At 42.6% G+C, this 19,440-nt stretch overlaps 1 protein-coding gene across 1 annotated transcript in view; it reads right to left on the reverse strand.

Moving 5' to 3' along the window:
• Positions 1 to 19,440, reverse strand: part of LOC147613272 (blue-light photoreceptor PHR2-like) — a 48,568-nt gene that overhangs the window by 19,489 nt on the left and 9,639 nt on the right. Inside the window, exon 2 of the mRNA XM_086782558.1 lies at positions 15,653 to 15,882. Coding sequence (XP_086638684.1) covers positions 15,653 to 15,882 — 230 coding nt within the window. The remainder of the gene's footprint in view (positions 1 to 15,652; positions 15,883 to 19,440) is intronic.

The following is a 19,440-nucleotide window of genomic DNA, read 5'->3' on the forward strand; positions in this document are numbered from 1 at the left end:
TGACTTTCCTCTTGGACAAGGATCTCTTAGTTATGACCTACCTCTTAACAGATCTTAGGGAGAAAACGACACAAATCACATTTGGGCAGCTTTTGGCACTCTCTCAAAAGCTCAGAAAGGAATGGGGTAACCTGGCTAGCACAAGGGAATCTAACAAAAAGAAGAAGAGAGAGAATGGGACTCCTATGGCTCAAAAGGTGGATATTGATGTAGGAGATGATGTGTCTGTGATGATTGATGTCATCATTGAGAAGGACAAACAATTTCTAATGCATACATTGATGGAAGTGCGTCAATCAATGTCATGAGTGACAAAACAATAAAAGATGCTGATTTAAAGTTGTCTTCCACTAACTCTCCCTATCGCATCAAACTTGCTGATAATACTAGGGTGAAAACCTTAAGAATTGTCAGGAATTTGGGAGTGGATATATGTGGTAATTCTGTACCTACAACTTTCCAGGTCATTCCTACAAAGCCTGATGCTAGGACTTACCCATTGATATTAAGTAGGCCATGGCTTTAACAAGCGAAGGCAATTCAAAAGTGAGAGACAGGTCATCTTATTCTACAAGGTGAGAATAAGAAGGTCCACTACAATATCAAGAGTCCTCGCAAGAAAGTGGTAAGAGGTGAACCTTCAACTTCCGAAAGTTCAGAGTCAGAGTCATCCAATGAAGAGGAGACAAGTGATAGCTCCGAGGATTCCATCTCAAAAGGGGAGGTGGAGGGAGTTGCATTTGGTCTTTCTCTGGGAAGGGATCGAGGGGATGCTGAAGACAATGGAGCCTTGGAAGGAAAAGCTTCTTCAACCGTGTTCAAGAAAGAAGATGTGGACCTCACTAGTCTTCACCAACAGAATGAACTTCTTGATGAGTTTATATCAAGTACTGAAATGGAGAATTACTTAAAAATGATGGATGGAGAATTATATCAAGTACTGAAATGGAGAATTACTTAAAAATGATGGATGGATTTCCTAACCTATTTGCTAAAGCTATCACAAGTACACCAAGTCACCCTAGTAGAGCACAAGATTGATCTCAAGCCCCAAAGTAAGCCAGTGGTACAGCGGCTAAGGCGTTTGGGAGTAGTCCAAGCGGAGGTGCTTAAGAATGAGGTAAGTAATTTCCTTGAAGCTGGATTTATTTTGCCAGTAGAGAATTCAGAGTGGATTTTTCCAGTTGTCGTCACTCCAAAAAAGCATAAAAAATGGCGTGTGTGTGGACTTTCATCCTCTGAATGCATGCACAAAGAGGGATTATTATCCTCTACCCTTTCAGGATGAGATTTTGGATCAAGTTGCATGTCATGAGTTGTATTCAATGTGTGATAGATACTCTGGATACTTTCAAATCCGGATTTGTGCAGATCAAAGAAAAACCTCATTTATCACCCCTTGGAAAGTGTATGCTTATAGGGTGATGCCATTTGGCTTGACCAATGTACCAACAACTTTTTAACGCTTCATGAGTAAATATTTGTATACCATACTTAGGAAAGTTTATAAGGATCTTTTGGATGGTTCTTGCATTTATTTAAGCCGCATGGATCACTTGGAAAAGTTGAGGTTGGCCTTGCAAAGTATTGATGATGCAAAAGGGTGCCTTAATCCTGGAAAATGCCGCTTGGCACGAAGAAAGGTGGTTCTCTTGGGACATGTTATCTCAGAAGAAGCCATAGAGATGGATCCTGAGAAGGTGTAGGCAATTGTGGCCCTCCCACCACCTACCAATGTAAGGGAAGTAAGGAGGATTTTGGGTAAAACAAAGTATTACCAACACTTTGTTGACATGTTCTCTGAGAAGATGTATCCTATCAATCTGTTGACAAAGAAGAACGTTTCTTTCCGATGGGGAGCCAATCAAATTCAATCTTTTTGTTTGCTCAAGGAATACATGAGTCAAAGTCGAATTGTGCAGCCCCCTAGATGGGAGAGGACTTTTATGTAAACCCAAGTATCTCATCACATTCATCTCAGTGGCTGCTATACTCTTGTAAAAGGAAGAGCAAGGACGTATGCAACCAGTGTATTATGCAAGCCGATTACTCATTGATGCCGAGGAGAGAGATGGTGAAATGGAGAAAGGTGGTTTGTCTCTTGTTTTTGTAGTAAAGAAGTTCAGGTCATACTTGTTACCTCGTCCTTTTTTCTTCCTCACATCTCAACCTTCTTTACAATTCTTGGTCCGCAAACCCAATCCTGCAGGAGAGAAGTTTGCAATTTGGATTTGTAAACTTCAAGAAATCTCTTTCTCTTTTATTACAGAAAACACCATTAGGGCCTCTCTTGCAGATTTGCTTACAAGGAAGGAAGAAGGAAGAAGGAACAAGAACAAAGGAAGAAGTATATGAAGATTTGGAGACACCACCAACTGCTTTCACTATGCATTTTGATAGAGCCTTTAGCCCTTCCAGACAATGTGGGACTGAAGGGATAGTTTTATTTGATCCAGAAGGAAAAGAGGTATGGACCAACGGTAGGGAATTTCCAAAGGATATATCAAATAATGTGGCCGAGTACAATGCATTAATTTGGGGATTAGAAGATTGCATAAAAGATGAAATTAAAGAGGTAGAAATTAAAGGAGATTCGCAAATGGTCATCCGACAAATGAAAGGAGAATATAAGGCAAAGAGTCCTAATCTCCAAGAATTGTATAAAAGGACAATGGAGTTAAAAGAAGCTTTTGAGTTTTGTAAATTTGTGCATGTTAACAGAAAGGATAATCAGAAGGCTGATGAATTGGCTACTAAAACTTTGGCTTCTTTCAAAGTAGTTATTCTTGTATTAATGAATACAGGTTGACTTGAGCTCCAAGATGTTCAACACTATTTAGATACAAGATACTTTCCTCCTGGATTGAATCCTCAACAGAAGCAAAGGCTTACAATGAAAGCTCATCCTTACACAATTCTAGGAGATGTTCTTTACAAGCAAGGTAAGGATAAGATTCTTAGGAGGGTAGCGAGGCTGGAAGGATCTAAAAGGATTATGGAATTATGTCATGAATGTTCAGGTCACTTTGCCTCAGCCAGCACAACTCGGAGGATCCTTGACACAGGTTATTTTATTGGCCTCGACTCAGCAAAGATGTCTATGCGTGGTGCAGAAGCTGTGCAGTATGCCAGGCATATGGACATAAGCAATTGGTTCCCGGATCCTTAAACCCTATCCCAGCATATGGTCCATTTGAAAGGTGGGGCCAACTTCCTCGTTCCTCACATGGGAAGTATTATATATTGGTGGCCACATATTATGCAACAAGATGGACAGAAGCAAAGGCCATGGTGAATAATAAACGAGTGGCTCTGGCATCCTTTCTCAGGGAATACATATGTGTCCGATTTAGATGTCCATTAGAAATCCTTACAGATGGAGGGAGGTCTTTCAAGAATGACTTGATTGAAGCTTTGGTGCAGAAATTAAAAATAAAGCATATGCTATGTCGACTCCATATGCTATGTCAACTCCATATTATCCCCAATGTAATGGTTTAGTAGAAAAAACTAATGGACTGCTTTGTGGATCTTTGTCTGAGATAGTGGATACTATGAAGAGAAAGTGGGATGTGCATTTGCCAGAGGTCCTATGGGCCTATAGAACAACTCACAAAATCTCTTGGTTTCACATCTTTTCAGTTAGTTTATGGAATGGAGACTATTTTGCCAATAGAATTGGAAATCACAAGTCTTCGCACATCTTTTACACGCTTGAATAATGAAGAAGAAACACATGCCGAACGCCTAGTACAACTGGAGACCTTGGATAAGAGGCGACTTCAAGCACTTCAAAATTTGGAGGCTGCACAACAACGGCGCAAGGCAAGGCATGACACTCTCACGAAGAAGAAGAAGAAGAAGCCAGAACTCAAGCAAGAAAGCGTAGTCATGAGCTATGATGGCCGTGTGGAGAAACGGCTAGATAAGAAGCTTCTTTGACGCTGGGAAGGCCCTTTCAGGATAAAGCAAAAGTTCAAAAATAACACCTATCTTCTAGAGGATGCAAGTGGCCAACAGGAGGTTCCCGGACGTACCAATGAGTACCGGCTAAAGATATTTTACTCTCGAGCACCATGCCCAGCAGACCCCCAAGACAAGCATGGAGGATCTGCTTGGGGGAGGGGGAGGGGGGAGAGGGAGGAAAAGATGTGACATGAAAAATTGATATCTTTTATTTTCAATTTTGTACATATTTTGATGGTTTCTCAATGGTAATAAGGTGGAAGCTTGTCCAAGAAGATTGCGGCGCCCACAATGGAATAACGGCGTGGTGATGCGGCCGCTTAGCGCCTACCCTGATAACAGTATTCTATCTTCAAATATAATGGTTTTACTTGAGGCTGCACACATTGTAAATGCCACAAATACGCTTGATAAATACTTTGGTATAGTAGATAGGCTAGTGATGTGGAAAATAAAAGTGGGCCTTCATGCTCACATGGATTTTAATTGTATTATTAATATAGTATTCACCATAAGGCTACAAGTTGGGGAGTGTGGAAGGCATGTGGAGGAGTATGTGTAGGTGCATAATTGGGAAAGATTCTTCTAGAATGCCTACATGGAAGAGGAGAATTCCGCCATGTGTAAGTGGGATCTCCACCTGCATGCTACTTAGACTTGGCTATTATCTCATCACACTTTCAAAGTCAAAAAGTCTTCAATTTAATAATCAACAGAAGACTTAGCCTAAGAGGACAATTGATGGTGACATCTATCGTTATGTCACTGAAGAGTTGAAGATTTTTATGTTGTAATTTGTAACAATGGAAGAGAGGATGATTCTCCACCTATAAAAGGAGCCCTATAGGCGCGAAGCTCTCTTCAAGCTCTACGTACACTTGTAATCCTCTTTTGTAAAGTCTATAATGTGTATCTCTGTTTTTATAGACTTTTGGCTATTATTTCTTCTTAATAATGATTAAATTACTCTTAATCTCTTATCAAAAAGCAAATCCCATGTATCTTATCCTCTTGTAAGTGATTGCTATATTCTTTTACTTTAAGATGTTCCGTCCAAATCGCCCAATTCGAACGGATGAACCTTACCATCATTCCCCGTATGTTTTCGTTCACATAATCTTGAGTCGGAAGATTTTCTTCCAACAAAGAATTGCCCTCTTATTTGGAGCTGCAAGACTGGAAGAAATTCTTACTTCTCCTGAGCCTTTCATCTTTCCTTCCATGAATTATGGTCTCACCTTTGATGTGTTTATCTTTATCTTAACCTAGGGAGAGAAAGAGAGGTGAGGAGGCTGTGAGGTTTCATACAAGTGTGTTTTGATTCTAAGAAGTGACCGAAGTCAAAACCCCAACTTTGTGTGTCACAGTACCATCAGTAATATTTTATTAATAAAAGTAAAAAGAGAAAGCAAAGCTTAAAAAGACAAAGCAAAAGCATGAAGGCTTTTTGGCAAAAAGCAAGGTCTCTTACAACTATAAAAAGGATTGGACTTCTCTTGTAGTACCATGAACAAGGTCATCGAAGATTGAAGGAGATCATGGAGTGTGTGTGGACATCATTATGATCATGAAGAGTTTCTTCTTCGCCATCAACACCTTCTCCAACTTGCTCTTCAGATGTACGATCAGTCCTAGACTTGTGTGGACATATGCATGGGTGATACGGACGCATGTACGGATATGTACAGAGCTGTACGGACATACACGGAACTGTACGGCAAAAAATTCAAAAACCCAAAAAATCACTTTTTGGATGTTTTTATCGCCCAAAACCATTAAAACAGGTTTTATACCAATTTTCTTGCGAGAAAGAGCTTTTGCATGGTTTTCTTCATGGACAAGGTTGTAGGAGTTGTGGAGATTACTCATGGGATGAGCGAGTGTTTCTTGGACTTGGACATATAACTTAGACATGGAGAACTTGGGCATAGAGCTTGGACATGGAACATGAAGCTTGGACATAAACATGAAACTTGGACATATAGGTTGGGCATGAAGCTTGGACATGAACATGGAACTTGGTTATGAAACTTGGACTTGGATTTGGATTTGGATTCATTGGATTTGGATTTTGATATTTGGATTTGGTACTAGCCCGATGAGAGGTACTTGTGGGTCACCCCGTGGTGTGCTCGACATCAGAGATCTTGTACATCAACATCAACTTGGATATCTTACATCGGCAATGTTCCCCGCTCAATGTGGTGTATTGTGCAAGATCCCCATTCCCTTTTCTCTCTCTACTCTCTCTTTATATTTTTATCTCTTGGACACGTGGTTGAGTCTGTCACTGCACGCCTTGCTGGGCTTACATCCAGACCAACACAAAGACAAGAAAATTGCAGCTAAAGCAAGAGCTGCATACTGTGGAAACGAAAAGTATGTCTATCAATGAGTATGCTTTGAAGATCAAGGACATTGTTGAATCCCTTGGGTCTATCAATGTATCGGTGGAAGATGATGCCTTGGTAAGTGTCTGTTTGAATGGGCTTCGCAAAGAGTACAAGCCATTTAAGACCTCCATTGCAATCAGGAAGAATATTCCCAACTTTCGGGACTTGGTGTCTATGTTGATCATAGAAGAAAAGGCTTTAGGTGAGGACTCTTTTTCACAAAGCAATAACACATCAGAACAGGCCTTCTACTCCAATTCAAATAGAGACAAAGGTAGAGGTCGCGTTCGAGGCCACGGTGGTGGCCGACAAGGAAATCAAAATTCTAGACAACAGTCCAATGATTCAAAGCAACAATCATACACAGGTGGAAGAGACCAATCTAGAGACAGGGGGAGCCAAAGAGGCCAAGGTGATTGGCAAAGAAATCAGAATGCAAATAGCATAGAGTGCTATTATTGTGGCAAACCAAGACACATGGCAAATGACAGCTATAAAAAGCAAAATGATATTAAAAGTGAAAAGTTGCAGAACTATGCATCATCTAGTAAAGACAGGTGATAACAGAAGTGAGCAACTGTTTGTGATACAGCATATGCTCAGTTCCATAACAGGAGATGTGTCAAGATCTTAAGATACATGATATGTGAATTCTGGTGCCTCTAACCACATGACCAATCATGCTAAGTGGTTTAGAGACATGCAGAAAATGAAAAAATCAGGCTATGTAGAAACAGGTGATGATACTACGCATCCCATTGCGCATGTTAGTAAAGTGTCATTGTCTATACAGGATGGCAAAATGAAACACTTGACAAATGTACTTCACGTTCCAAATATTACAAAGAACCTGGTTCCAGTTGGACAAATGGTTGAACAAGGTCTGCAAGTGAGGTTTAATCCTCAAGGATGTTTTGTGAAAGACTTCAAAAATCAAAGTTGCTTGCTTGGTTGCAAAGAGTAACAGAAATGGAAAGATGTTTACTTTGAATGTGAACATGCCTGAAGTAAAGGCAAACATGTTTGTGCATAGAACAAGTGTCGTTGCAAATATTAACATATGACACAAGCGCATTAGTCATGTGAATATAGAGCGACTGAAATCAATGCAAGCCCAAAATATTGTTACAGATTTGCCAAAGTTTAAGGTTGATGGTATGCACAAAGTATATGAAGCATGCCAGCTAGGTAAGCAAGCCAAGCATGCTTTCCCACATGAAAAGCATGTCAGTGCAAGGCCATTAGATGTCATACATTCAAATGTATGGGGACCGACCAAGACTACAACAATTACAGATTGCAAGTATTATGTTACATTCATCGATGACCACACTAGGAAAGTGTGGGTTTACTTCATAAAAGAGAAAAGTGAGGTGTTTGCTCACTTTCAAAGATTTAAAGCCTTGATCGAGAAGAAAAAAGACGTGCAAATAAAATGCCTGAGATCAGATGGTGGGGGAGAATATTTCTCCACTGAGTTCAGCCGAATGAATACAAAACAAACAAATATGCCAATGTAGGATATCCAAGTTGATGTCGATGTCGGCGCACAAGATCTCTGATGTCGAGCACACCACGGGAATGACCCACAAGTATCTCTCACCGGGCTAGTACCAAATCCAATATCCAAATCCACTGAATCCAAGTCCCATAACCAAGTTCCACGATCATGTCCCATAACCAAGTCCAAGTCCCATAACCAAGTTCCACGATCATGTCCAAGCTTCATGCCCAAGCTATATGTCCAAGCTTCATGTTCCATGTCCAAGCTCTATGCCCAAGTTCTCCATGTCCAAGCTCTATGTCCAAGTCCAAGAAACACTCGCTCATCCCATGAGTAATCTCCACAACTCCTATAGCCTTGTCCAAGCTCTATGCCCAAGTTCTCCATGTCCAAGCTCTATGTCCAAGTCCAAGAAACACTCGCTCATCCCATGAGTAATCTCCACAACTCCTATAGCCTTGTCCATCAAGAAAACCATAGAAAAGCTCTTTCTCGCAAGAAAACTGATATAAAACCTGTTCTAATGGTTTTTTGGCGAAAAAGACATCCAAAAAGCAATTTTTAGGGTTTTTGGAGCAGTTTTAGGGTTTTTAAAATTTTTAGGGTTTCTAAAATTTCTGTCCGTACAATTTCGTACATGTCCGTACAGCACCATGCATGTCCGTATCGCCCATGCATGTCCATACAAGTCTAGGGCTAACCGTACATCTGAAAAGCAAGTTGAAGAAGATGTTGATGGCGAAGAAGAAGCTCTCCATGATCGTAATGATGCCCACACACACTCCACAATCTCCTTCCATCTTCAATGATCTTGTTCATGGTACTACAAGAGAAATCCAATCCTTTTTATACTTGTAAGAGACCCTGCTTTTTGCCAAAAAGCCTTCATGCTTTTGCTTTGCCTTTTCATGCTTTTGCTTTGCCTTTTCATGCTTTGCTTTTCTCTTTTTGCCTTTGCTTTTGCTCTTTTTACTTTTATTAATAAAATATTACTCAACTTTTGGTGCTTTGCTTTTCTAGCTTTAAGACCTTGCTTTTTGGCCTTAGAGTTGCTTTTTGAAAAAGCGCATCTTAGCTTTTTGGTCCGGCTCAATCTCCTCTTTCCAATGGTGCCCTTGGCTCGCGGTCAACCTTGTTTGACTTTTTGCTTTTTCTTGCTTTTTGACCAAGAATGGTGCTTTTTCTTAATCAATCCTTACGGACCTTGTCTCCATGTCTTCTTCCACATGTCTGGTGTTCAAACATGGATTTCATTATGTGAAATAGAGCTAGGAGGGCCAAATAGTTACACTACCACTCGTGAGATGCGAGTAAGCAGAGATGGTATCTTTGACGAGATGAGTAGCTAGTATGCACCAACAGTGAAGGCACCAGAAGATGTAGATGTAAGAAGTGCTGATGCTTCACCACATGTAGAGCAGCAATCATAGGTGCTTAGTGGACCTAGAGAGTCCTCTAGCAGTGGATCCAATGTTAGCCCATGGTTAAGCAATTTGAGAAAAGATACAGATACACATGTACCACACAGAGGGAACGAAAAGATAGATCAACCTTTTGTTCTTGATCTAAATTTGCATGTCCACTAATACAGCATAAAGATATACCAGTACCTAGATGAATCCAAAAATATGCCCAAATTCACCTTATAAGAAAGTGCAATTTATAACCTCATGGTAGTCATCCACAAGATAATAAACCATCAACTCCATCATGCATAGTATGGACTAGATTGTACAACATCCCCACTAACTTCATCAATGCCCAATAGTGGGTGAGAACTTGGTATCAATATATGCTGCCACACACACACACACAAAAGAGTAAGGATGAGGTAGACCAAACATCAGCTAAACCGTCAAGCAGACTGGAGACAGCTTTGAAGCCACTATGTACACCCAAATCTACTAAGGGAGGTGCAAGATTGAAGACTAAATGCTGACGAGGACTTACGAGATGGGACTTTGGGATGCCTTGGACTAAAGCAAAATGAAGTGCTTTGCTAAAAATATGTATGCGCCTTGGACTAAAGCAAAATGAAGTGCTTTGCTGAAAATATGTATGAGCAAGTCTTAGGACTCAAGCACACATGTTTCTGCTCTTTTTTATTACTGAAAATATGAGAGAATGAGATGATTTACGCAAGGACTAAAGGACACCTTATATATGAGCACTATATGGAGTCGGATTTATCATGATGTTGTCGGCATATTTTATATGCTCACTGCTTTTGCTGAAATTAGCATTTAATGTTGTGTTTTTATGCCATCGCTTCAAAAGCTAGGGTCTATTGTATGCTGGCTGATTGGCAATGGGCTAGCCTATGGACTAGCCCCCATGCCAAGGCTCAAATGCTTGCCCCTTTTGGTAGCTATTGATGGCTCTTGTGAGAAGCCACCTAAGGGCTAGCCTAAGCCTATGTGCCCTCCATGCATCTATATGCTTGCTATTCACTCCTATGCTAGGATGACCTACATGCAACTGTTCTTCAAGTGGATTAAGGGACAGACATTGACACCTAAGGCTTGGAAAAGACCTACGTACCTCGTGTCTGACATGTCCCTAGACTAGGGCTCACAATGGGGTCATGGCATACGACAAATAAATCCCTAAACAGGTTCTAATGCTTTACAAATGTAGCACTACTGATGAGCGAGTGAATCACATAGCACCTGAAACTCGCGGCGGGTGCCCGGGGGACTAGGGCCTTTGACACACTTGTTGATACCATCAATGCATATTAAAACATTTAAACATGGCCACAGCCTTAACACATATCCATCATCACTTTGCATAAAACATAAAGCAGGACAAAACATCCACAAATGCTGAAAATGGAGCTTGCACGTGTGACACCGCATAGAGGCCGGATGGGCCGACCCCCCCCTTGGAGTATTTTATTACCCAAGGAGAATAATATCATGTACAAGCTTTGAGGGCCTTACTCTCCCCACGGGAGATGCCGGATTATCCATATACCTCCGTGTGGGTACTGATTCTTCCCCAAAAACCACGGGTCTTCATGCAATAGAGCTAGTACAGCAAGTACAACTCTCCATTCAGCCGGTACAGCAGGTACAATGGCTGGTACAGCCGGTACGGTGGCTGGTACAGCAAGTACAAAAGCTGGTACAGCAAGTACAGTGGCTGGTACAGCCGGTACGGTGGCTGGTACAGCAGGTACAGCAAGTACAGAGGCTAGTACAGCAAGTACAGTGGCTGGTACAGCCGGTACGGTGGCTGGTACAGCAAGTACAACAAGTGCAAATGCTGGTACAACACATACAATGGCTAGAAATCATAATAAATGATTGAATACCCTTGCCTTAAGTCTTTCTTCGCGATGGAAGCCTCCAAAACAGTCCCCAACAGCCGGTATTCTTCATGGGCAGCCTTCAAGAGAGAGAGAAAGAGAGTAGCCATCATTAGAGAAGCCTTCAACGGTGGTAGAGGCTAGTGTGCAGCAAGAGAGCCTCCATTAATGAAGAGAGAGCTCTCCAATTTATAGATTTGGGCCTCCCATGAGCTAAAATGGCAAGAGAAGGCTACAATGACAAGTGGAGAGCCACACAATAGCTGAAGTGACAAGTGTGAGGCCACTTGTCTCATTTTGATCCATTTTCTAACAAGTGTCAGGCCACTTGTCTCACTTTGATCCACTTTCTTGCCACATGTCCCAATCTAAGAGATGGGTCCTTCCATAATCTTTACCTCTAAAAATATCCCAACTGGTAGACATTCTGTCATAGGCACTTTGCCAACTCTTGGTATCTGCTCAATTCCACATGTAATGACGCGAACAGAATTTCCATCGGAGCGGGCCAAAAATAGCAACTCTCCTAAATTTTAGGAGTGTGGTCCTTTGTATTCTAGGATAATCCCCCATTCCCAAAGCTTGTACTTTCCAAATATTTAAACATCCTAAAGTCCACCAGACCCCTTTCAGACTGGGAAATGTCCAGGCTGGTGACATCCTCCCCAACTTCTTAAAAGTTGTCCGCAACTTTAAGCTTCAAGCCATATATTCAAGATATAATCATGTCCCATCGATTGGGCGAGACGAGACAGTCTCAAAAAAAATCCAATATAACTGAAGAATCCATGTCCCAAAGAAATGGACGAGATTAAATAAGTCTCCATAATACCAATATCAAAATCATGTCCCAAGATAAATGGGCGAGACAAAAACAGTGCCATAAGTCCAGATATCATAATCATGTCCCAAGATAAATGGGCGAGACAAATCAGTCCCATAAGTCCAGATATCATAATCCATGTCCCAAGTAAATGGGCGAGACAAAACAGTCCCATAAGTCCAGATATCATAATCATGTCCCAAGATAAATGGGCGAGACAAATAAGTCCCATAAGTCCAGATATCATAATCCATGTCCCAAGTAAATGGGCGAGACAAAACAGTCCCATAAGTCCAGATATCATAATCCATGTAGATCACCAAGGAGCTGCCTTGACGCCCGGCCCGACTTCAGTGCCCATATTCTCTACCATTAGCTCTATGTTCTACCAAGCAAGGTAGCAACATCTTGAAGAGCACTTAGGACAAGAGAAATACTACACAGGGCGGCTAAACAAGGAGTCCTGAAAAGAATCACTCGCAGGCATAGATAACCTGGTGTTCCATACGCATTTCTGCTACACATAGTTTATAGGCATTTCGGCCACCAACTCACACTACCCTCTCAAGTGCCCATGTTCCCTTCCATCTGCTCTCTATTGTTCCACCCACACATGGTAGAAACAATCTTCAAGAGAGCACGTAGGACAAGAGAACACTACACAAGGTAAGTGAACCATGAGTTCCATAAGTCCAATGCATCCCAAATAAAGGGAGCCAAAAAGAATAATCCATCCCAGTAAAAGGGAGCCATAAACATAATCCATAAACCTGAGGATGGATCCAAATTCCTAGAAAAGAAGTCCAGGAATCCATACACCTGTATACCATAATCCTTGTATACCATAACTCTTACCACATACTCCGTGCTAACCACACACCTTGGAGTAGAGGTGAACTTAATCCATAAAAGCATCATATCCATGAGATATCCAAAGATTGCTTCTCTATAAACTCGGACAGATTCGTCCATAGAAATTGCTTGTGAAGCCCAATATCTATATAAATCTCGTCCAAGAAAGAAATCTCCATGGATATAATCCATCCCAATAAAGGGAGCCATGAAAAGAATTCATCCCATTAAAGGGAGCCATAAACAATGTTTCCCTGAAACCATCTCAAGGCAAACAACAACACCTTTCTCCTTGCATAGCTATACAAGGGTTAGTGAACATCAAAAACACTTCATAGCAAAAGTACTAACTCTGCAAACTAAAAGTATACTTAGCTTTTCTTTGCCAGGTTGGTCATAAAGCCAAAAGAAATATCTCGTCACCATATCCTTAAGATATCCTGAGATATATCTCCATATAGCTTGCCTGTAAGCTTGATAATATAATCCACAATATCCATATGGAAAGAGTGCGAAACGTGTGCACATAAAGCCAACTTCACACTTCCATGATAAAATTCTGTGAATTCATAAATCCTTAGATCAACAAGCTGTCTACTGGTCATGCTCTTGCTTCATAAGCTATGAAGCGGCTGGCCATGCTTAACAGCAATGATGGTAAGTGTGGTCCCCACTTGAGATCTTTTCTCTTTCTTATTGATAGAAGGAAGCCTCCGCTTCCAAGAAAGCCTATGCTCTGATACCAATGAAACTCGCGGCGGGTGCCCGGGGGACTAGGGCCTTTGACACACTTGTTGATACCATCAATGCATATTAAAACATTTAAACATGGCCACAGCCTTAACACATATCCATCATCACTTTGCATAAAACATAAAGCAGGACAAAACATCCACAAATGCTGAAAATGGAGCTTGCACGTGTGACACCGCATAGAGGCCGGAATGGGCCGCCCCCCCCCTTGGAGTATTTTATTACCCAAGGAGAATAATATCATGTACAAGCTTTGAGGGCCTTACTCTCCCCACGGGAGATGCCGGATTATCCATATACCTCCGTGTGGGTACTGATTCTTCCCCAAAAACCACGGGTCTTCATGCAATAGAGCTAGTACAGCAAGTACAACTCTCCATTCAGCCGGTACAGCAGGTACAATGGCTGGTACAGCAGGTACGGTGGCTGGTGCAGCCGGTACGGTGGCTGGTACAGCAAGTACAAAAGCTGGTACAGCAAGTACAATGGCTGGTACAATCGGTACGGTGGCTGGTACAGCAGGTACAGCAAGTACAGAGGCTAGTACAGCAAGTACAGTGGCTGGTACAGCCGGTACGGTGGCTGGTACAGCAGGTACAGCAAGTGCAAATGCTGGTACAACACATACAATGGCTAGAAATCATAATAAATGATTGAATACCCTTGCCTTAAGTCTTTCTTCGCGATGGAAGCCTCCAAAACAGTCCCCAACAGCCGGTATTCTTCATGGGCAGCCTTCAAGAGAGAGAGAAAGAGAGTAGCCATCATTAGAGAAGCCTTCAACGGTGGTAGAGGCTAGTGTGCAGCAAGAGAGCCTCCATTAATGAAGAGAGAGCTCTCCAATTTATAGATTTGGGCCTCCCATGAGCTAAAATGGCAAGAGAAGGCTACAATGACAAGTGGAGAGCCACACAATAGCTGAAGTGACAAGTGTGAGGCCACTTGTCTCATTTTGATCCATTTTCTAACAAGTGTCAGGCCACTTGTCTCACTTTGATCCACTTTCTTGCCACATGTCCCAATCTAAGAGATGGGTCCTTCCATAATCTTTACCTCTAAAAATATCCCAACTGGTAGACATTCTGTCATAGGCACTTTGCCAACTCTTGGTATCTGCTCAATTCCACATGTAATGACGCGAACAAAATTTCCATCGGAGCGGGCCAAAAATAGCAACTCTCCTAAATTTTAGGAGTGTGGTCCTTTGTATTCTAGGATAATCCCCCATTCCCAAAGCTTGTACTTTCCAAATATTTAAACATCCTAAAGTCCACCAGACCCCTTTCAGACTGGGAAATGTCCAGGCTGGTGACAGCACCTCAATGCATGGGTGCATGTGACACATAGGTCTCTAGGCAACCATTTGATTGGGAGCGGTACATCCCAATGGTCGAGTTTGCCTAAGATCCTTGGTAACAGCAAGACTTCAAGGTATTCAGATTTATGCAAGTAGAGATTTCCTTATTGATATGTAAGAGATGCTTGTCACTGCAGAATTCTATCACCAGTGCTCAAGATAAAGCACAGTTTTACATTAAAGCACAGTTTTACATTAATAGGAACTGTTCACTGAGAAAAAAATTCCAGCGCATACTTGTATATTGAGTACCGAAAAGTTCTAAGGCATTGCAAGCGGGGATCGATCCCCTAGGTACGAGAACAAGAATTGCCCAATCTTCCTGTGGATCTAACATCATCCACGGTAGGTTTAACAAACAATCCACTTCGCCTGCTTGCAATACACAAAGCAACACACTCAGGCTGTTCTTACGATTGGTTCTTGCACCCATGCATATTTGCTTTGTGCTCATGACAACATGGCTTGAAGGCTTCCCGCCTCAATACCCTCATTCAACATCTTTTGGGCTAAATCTAAAAAAAGATGGAGACTCCTAATATCCCAAACTCACTTGTACACGTAAGCGTGCGACTCTTGCTGATAAGTAACAGCAAATAACACACTAAACATGATTTGCAAAAGCAAAGATGAGCACATTTCATTGGGTTCAACAAATTTAGAATCTAGATATAAAATTACAAAATCATTATACCTATTGTCTTTGTTCTTCAGCTCTTCGAACATACGCCGTGGTGAAAGGCAACCCAAGCACAACCAAGGTGATATCTTGGATGAAAAATTTGAGCCATAGAAACTACCCACAGAAACACCACTGTTAGCCTTGTTGCTTGATTGTCTTGCATGATCTGCAGCAAGTCTCTCCAATCTCTGCAAAGCCTCCTTCTCCCCTCCAATCAATGGTGTAGCTACATTTGATATTTCCTGCAGATTATATGTTTGACACACTTATCAATTTAATGATGAGTGACAGATGGAGCACTTTTATCAGAAAAAGAAACAATAAGCATATAAAGATCCAGATACCCTTAATTTTGCACTGTATAATGAGCCCTGGGGTACTTAAACCTACCCTTCTACAACTTTCAAGAACATATGCTGCCATGTCATCCAAGCATGGTGTACCAGGCACAGTGCTGGTGTTCATCTTTCCATTTCATTTCATTTTAATTTCAAGTTGTTTTAAGTTGTCCATTTCAAATTTGTGGTTTTAAAGTTGTGCTATTAAGCGTGTGGGTGTCCAACGGAGTCTTTCCCACTTGACGGGATCGGTTTCATGCGCGCGCGTGCGTGGGGGGTGTGTGGGGAGCATATATTGATACCAAGTTCTACACCCACTATTGGACATTGATGACGTTAGTGGGGATGTTGTAGTATCTAGTCCATACTATGCATGATGGAGTTGATGGTTTATTGTCTTGTGGATGACTACCATGAGGCTATAAATTGCACTTTCTTTTAAGGTCAATTTGGGCATGTTCTTGGTATATGCTTAAAGTTTGGCCAAATTTGAGGAAAGTTGTGCATTTTCCCCAAGTTTCCCTTAAATCTAAGCATTCTGGGGATATGCCTAAGTCCCCTTCACCACCAAAAAAAAAGGAAAACCGTATCCTACCATGTTCCGTACTAGCCTCTAGCCTTATGCTTCTTTCTACTTAAAGCTCATAAAAATATCAATTTTTGGAAATATCGCTGTTTCTATCTTGGTATCTAAGCTGAGGGATGAAACCTTTTAAAGCAAAATCATCCAAAAGCCTCATAACACAAAAAAGCTCAAAATGTTTATTGTGACTTATGGATCAGGCCATGGCCCATGACCAAGTCCTAGTCACACGCTTGTATGGTTCTTTGTTGGAACAGGACGCTGGGTTTTGGGATTGGTGTTGGTCTAGCGTAAGGTGCAGGGGTGCTTCAGATTGGGCTATGGTTGGGCAATAAGCTTGCGAGCAATGGTCTTTATATGTGTTTGTTTTTGCTTGAGGGCTTCATCGACTTAGGCAAGTCCTATGTGGCATGGAGGTAGACTGGGGCCGGAACGGGCCGACCCCCCCTCAATATATGATATATTTATTGGGAGTATTTAATAAATACAATGCTCCATGGGTTCCAAGAACCAGATAATGTCCATGTACATATGAAAACAGTACCAAACAAATAGGCTCGAATTTCGATGTAGAAGCTCGAAGCAGAACGACCACTAGTGTGGTCCAATCTCTACGGTCCTGTGCTTTCACTGGACTCCGCGGAGAGCGCCTCACTGGTGTTCCGAGACCACGCACAGACAGGCGCTCTCGTACTAACGCCTGGCTCTCCCGATCTCACCACCTTTGGACCGAGGTTCGCCAATATAACTTGGACAACCCGGCACCGAACGGGTGTTGGCCGAGTGGAATGAATCCTTTATCAGATTTAAACATGAAATACTTTATTCAAATCTGAAAGTCACTTACTTGTAGATGGTTGATAGAGAACCAATACTTATGGTGTTTGTGTAGACTTTGAAGCCACCATTGTTGAAGAAACAGTTGCCTCGTGTAGAATCATCAAGACAAGTACCACCATAAGAAACCACAGCCGCCTGCTCTGAGAGGAGAAGTACAGCTTACTGGTGGTGGACAATGTCCTGGATGCAAGACGCCACTTGTTGGTGATGCACACGCAGCCTGACGAAGTTAGACACACAGCCGCCTGGGGGAGCAATTCAGAGGTAGCCTGGGTGTGCAGTTTAGTAACGCCTGGCTGCAGTGCACAGCCGCCTGGCTGTAGTCTGAAAAGGAGATGGCCTGGATGAGCAGTAGAGTTGAGGCGTAGCCTTCAGGTGATGGCAGCCGTCTCTGTGTAGGCAGAGCAGCCTGCTGGAAAACAGGCGCAGCCACCTGTATGGAGGAAGTGCCGCCGCTGTGCAGGGAAGGGAGAAGCAGTCGCCAGCAGTGAGGTGTAGTCGCCTGTATGGGAGGTGAGCAGCAGCCTGTAGTGCAGTTGCAACCAGCCACCTGGGAGAGTAGCCGCCTGCAGTTAGGGAACTCCTGCTGCAAGTACAGTCACCTGTACGGAGGGTAGTGCAGCATGTGAGCAGTCCGTACAGAAGTGCAGAGAGTGGTTTGCCCGAGTACAAGCGCAGCCTGAGGAGCAAAGGGTTGAAGCGCTCGTTGTCTCACGTAACAGGGTGGACACGGTGATTCTCTACGCTTGATGGAGGCCCCCTTATTTTTAATAAGATTAAAGTGGAGTTTACTCCACGCTTGCATGTGGGTGGGGGAGTTTGGGTAGGTGCCCATGCCCACCCCCACACTCACTTAAAGTGGGGCTCCCCACCTTGGCCCCTAAGTGGGTGCCCAAAGGGGGTGCCCACTTTTAAATAAATGTGAACACCTAACCTTATAAAATAAGAGGTTAGAGATAAAATAATAAAAACAACATGTGCAACATACTTACCACCTGTTCACATGCACCAAAACTCGTCAGAATACAGTGCAGACTTCACGACTCACAGGCAGGCGTCCCCGCTCAGTCAGTAACACGTCAAGCAGGCAAACACACAAATACATGTCATGCGAAAACAGTTTCAAACATGCAAAATATGTGTGCATGTGCAAATAATAACATGGACATATCTCCCATTCATGGAACAAGTACAAAATATCTGTCGGCACAAAACTGGCACGACATAAAAACATAAAAACCTGGTCTTCCTATGGAGTGACAGTCCCATAGGTAAGACACAGTTCCAGGCACGAGTCTCCCTATGGTGTGACAGTCCCATAGGCAAAACACGGCACGAATACTGGCTCTTCCATGGCGTGACAATCCCATGGGTCGAACACAGTCCAGGTCATACACGGGTGGCACTGGTCTGGCTCCCGTCCATACGACACCATCCTGCTAACACACGGGTGGCACCAGTCTGGCTCCCGTCCATGTCAGCAAAATACTGGCCTCTTCACACGAGACACCGGCCTGGCCTCAAGTGAACGAGACGCAAAAACTCGAGATGGACCAAATGGTCGGCCAATTGGTGACATCCCCCCGGGCTTCTAAAGAGTTGACCTCAACTGAAAAGCCTCAAGATATGCTTGCAACAATTGTGGATAATCTGCAAAATAATCCTCATTTACCCACTTGGCATCAATAGGCAAATAATTCTTAAACTTCACAAGGTATCTCCTGGAAAGCTTTCCTGCAGGTAGCTTTCTCTCCTTGTGAAAAACAATCTGTTCTGGCTGGAGGATCTCCTCAAGCTCTTCAATCTCTGGCGGATCTTCTGTGACAGGCTCACCAGGATCTGGCCCCACATATTTCCGAAATAGACTCACATGAAAAGCATTGTGAATCTTCCAATGACTAGGTAAAGCAAGCCTGTAGGACACTTCATTGATTTTGTGAATCACCTTGAAGGGTCCATAATAGCGAGGAGAAAGCTTAGGATATGATCCTTCTCGTCCTGGCCTCTTCCGAAGCCTAGCCTTCTCAAATTTCAGCAAT

Source organism: Cibotium barometz, chromosome 44 (genome assembly GCF_041138505.1).
Source record: "Cibotium barometz isolate CiBa-2024 chromosome 44, ASM4113850v1, whole genome shotgun sequence".
Lineage (NCBI taxonomy): Eukaryota > Viridiplantae > Streptophyta > Polypodiopsida > Cyatheales > Cibotiaceae > Cibotium > Cibotium barometz.